Here is a 2,842-nt window from a genome sequence, read left to right as displayed (position 1 = left end):
AGCAGGTGGGATAGGCAGAGTGCATGAGGTGCTGTGCACTTTTTGTCATTAGTCTCCAATGGCTTTATATAAATCAGGTTACTCATCAGAAGGCCAAGGAGCAACAGTGACTTTGGCAATCTAATTGTGGCAGTATTAAGTTTTGTGATATATTTGTATGAGAGGAGTGCTGCAACAGAGGCCAAACCACCGACTTTTATAGGCTTAGTCACTATTCAGGGTTCGTTACATTGCTATTCTCCTGTTTATTCTGAGAATGGTGATTGTCATACCTTTCGTTGCAAGGATGTAATTGCATGAGCTCTTTAATTGTTCAGTGTGTACTACATTCTATGTTATGACTGCAAGTGTTGAACTGATTTTTTATTTTTTTTTGCCTGTCTTTTGGTAACTTCAGAAGAGCTGCTGTTCCTGGAGGTCAGGCTGTATGTTAATTCAGTCCGTATAGAAACTGTACTGTCTCCTCCAAAATCCTGAGCAGTCGACCTGTATTGATAGGACAAGGGGTGATGGGTTTAAACTGGAAGAGGGGTAGATTCAGACTAGAGAGAAGGAAGAAATTTTAGCAACGTGAATGGTGGAACAGGGTTCCCTTTAGTTGTTAATATTGGGACACCATATTGCTCAGTGTGGCATTGAACACAATATCAGATTATTTGTCTTTGTTTCCCCATCTGTTAAGGGTGTTTTTCAGGATGTTACCCTGTAGTGTTTGTAGTGGTAGAAGTATGTAAATCTCTTTTTCTGTGGTGGATGCAGGTGGTTTTTACTTTCAGTGGTTGTTAGTAGGTTTCACTTTAGTGCTTTATTGTTCTTTCAAATGTTGGTTTTCTGAGGCATACCAACAGGCAATTAATGAAGTTAAAAAAATTTGGTGTATCTGATGTGATTGTCGCATTAGTATAATAACATTAGTTAAAGAAAAGGGGTACTTTGCTTGAGGTTAAATGTCAGGTTGAGGTCTCTTTAATTCGTGCTTTTTGAAAAGATTTAATTTCATATGAAATTTCTTGTATAAAAAGTCAAGTTCTTTCTGTAGGCTGCTGTCCTTTGTGTATTTTCAGTGACACCACGCTAAGCGTGGCAGCAATGAAGCCACGAAAGTAGTGATAATACAAATGATTACAGAATCAGGTTGGAAAAGCCCTTTATGACATCAAGCCAAACCGTTCCCCCAGCACTGCCAAGCCCACCACTAACCCATGTCCCCAAGTGCCACATCCACACGGCTGTCAAATCCCTCCAGGGATGGTGACTCCACCAGTGCCTTGGGCATCCTGTGCCACAGCTTGACAACACTTTCTGTGAAGAAAGTTTTCCTAATACCCAACCTAAATCTTCCCTGGTGCAACTTGAGGTCGTTTCATCTCATCCTGGCATTTATTGCTTTGGAGAAGAGATTTCATTTAGACAATTAACTTTTGGATGTTAGTTTCCTGGTTTTTATTTGCTGTACTTCAAATATATATTATACTACCTGATACTAGGATGATGGAACACTGGAATGGGTTGCCCAGAGAGGTTTTGGAGATACTCAGAAGCCACTCTGACATGGTCCTGAGCCACTGACTCTCAGGAACCCTACTTGAGCAGGGAGGTTGGACAAGCTGATCTCCCAAGGTCCTGTCTCACCTCCACCACTCTGTGCTTCTGTGGTATCTGTGTAAACCACCTACTGGATTGCTGAAATTAATTGCTTCTTAGAAATATTTTATTACTGTTTTGTAATGAATTTTCACTTCAAGTGCAGGAACCCAATTGCTCCTGTAACCATTTTTGTTTTCTTTTCCTCCTGCCCTAGTGCTGACTTAAAGCTCTTGGAAGAAGCCACAGTCTCTGTCTGCAAGGCTTTAGGTGAGAAATTGTGACATATTTTTTCCATGTGCTTTACCAGAAAAATTAGCAAACATCATTCATGTGTGCATCCATGTCTTCAGTATTCTTAACTCTATTTGTATGTGTTCCGCTATGAAGACTAAAGTAGTGTAAAGAGTGTGTTTATGTGTATCCCAAACCTTTAGGAGCTTCCATCGTTACCTGTTTTGTAGAACTTGTTATGACTGAAAGCTGTTTGCAAAAACCTGCCCAGTTCTCTGACAGGCGACTTCTGTGTTATGGAAGTCTTTGGAAGGAGGCAGTATGAGCTCCACATTTGGGTTGTTTTGAGTCTAGAGTATACAGTGAGTTTAGAGAGCAATAATGGAGTAGTAAAGCATGTACTAGAGAATCCTGAAAGAGCAACAGCTGTACAGAAAAACAGACATACAGTGCTTTATGGAGAAATACTTAACACATTGAAATTTCATTTTTTTCTATATTGTGTTGAAACTAAATGGTGTCAACTTACACATGCTATATAATCTTATCTTATTTTTCCTCATCTAGTTGAGAAGAATCCTCGAACAGGAAACCTTGGGTCATTGATTAAAGTCTTTCTTTCTAGAACCAAAGAGTTAAAAATTTCAGCAGAATGTCAGAAGTAAGTCCCCAGAAAAAAAGCTCAGTGTGCCATTTCACTTTTTTAATGTTCCTTTTGCTTCTAGCTCTTTATTTTTTTCCTTTATTAGCATACTCACAGACCAAACTGTAGAATTCTCTGAAATTGTTCTTTGAAATCAAGTGTCTAGTACTTTTCCAAACACAAAAGGTTAAGTGTAATAGGTAAATCGATTGCTGGGATAAAAAGACATGTTTGTGTGTTAGATAAAGACATTTGTGTACAAATGGTGTAAGTTATGGTTGCTACTAGTCTAGACTGGTTTAAAAATCACCTGAACTTTTTAGCTCAATCTTAATGTATGGGTCAGTATTTTATTTTGGAAATATTTAAAATATAGGTAAT

The 2,842-nt window shown here is 38.6% G+C and overlaps 1 protein-coding gene across 1 annotated transcript in view; it reads left to right on the top strand.

Moving 5' to 3' along the window:
- The window catches only part of DYM (dymeclin), a gene marked incomplete at its 3' end in the record, with an annotated part of 10,060 nt that extends 7,581 nt beyond the window's left edge, over positions 1-2,479 (top strand). Inside the window, exons 2-3 of the mRNA XM_009081670.1 lie at positions 1,802-1,854; positions 2,386-2,479. Coding sequence (XP_009079918.1) covers positions 1,802-1,854; positions 2,386-2,479 — 147 coding nt within the window. The remainder of the gene's footprint in view (positions 1-1,801; positions 1,855-2,385) is intronic.
- Positions 2,480-2,842: the final 363 nt, after the last annotated feature.

The sequence above is a fragment of the Acanthisitta chloris genome, unplaced genomic scaffold, assembly GCF_000695815.1.
Source record: "Acanthisitta chloris isolate BGI_N310 unplaced genomic scaffold, ASM69581v1 scaffold20989, whole genome shotgun sequence".
Classification (NCBI taxonomy): Eukaryota; Metazoa; Chordata; class Aves; order Passeriformes; family Acanthisittidae; genus Acanthisitta; species Acanthisitta chloris.
The sequence above is the reverse complement of the archived record's forward strand: the minus strand, read 5'-3'. Positions and strand labels throughout refer to the sequence as shown.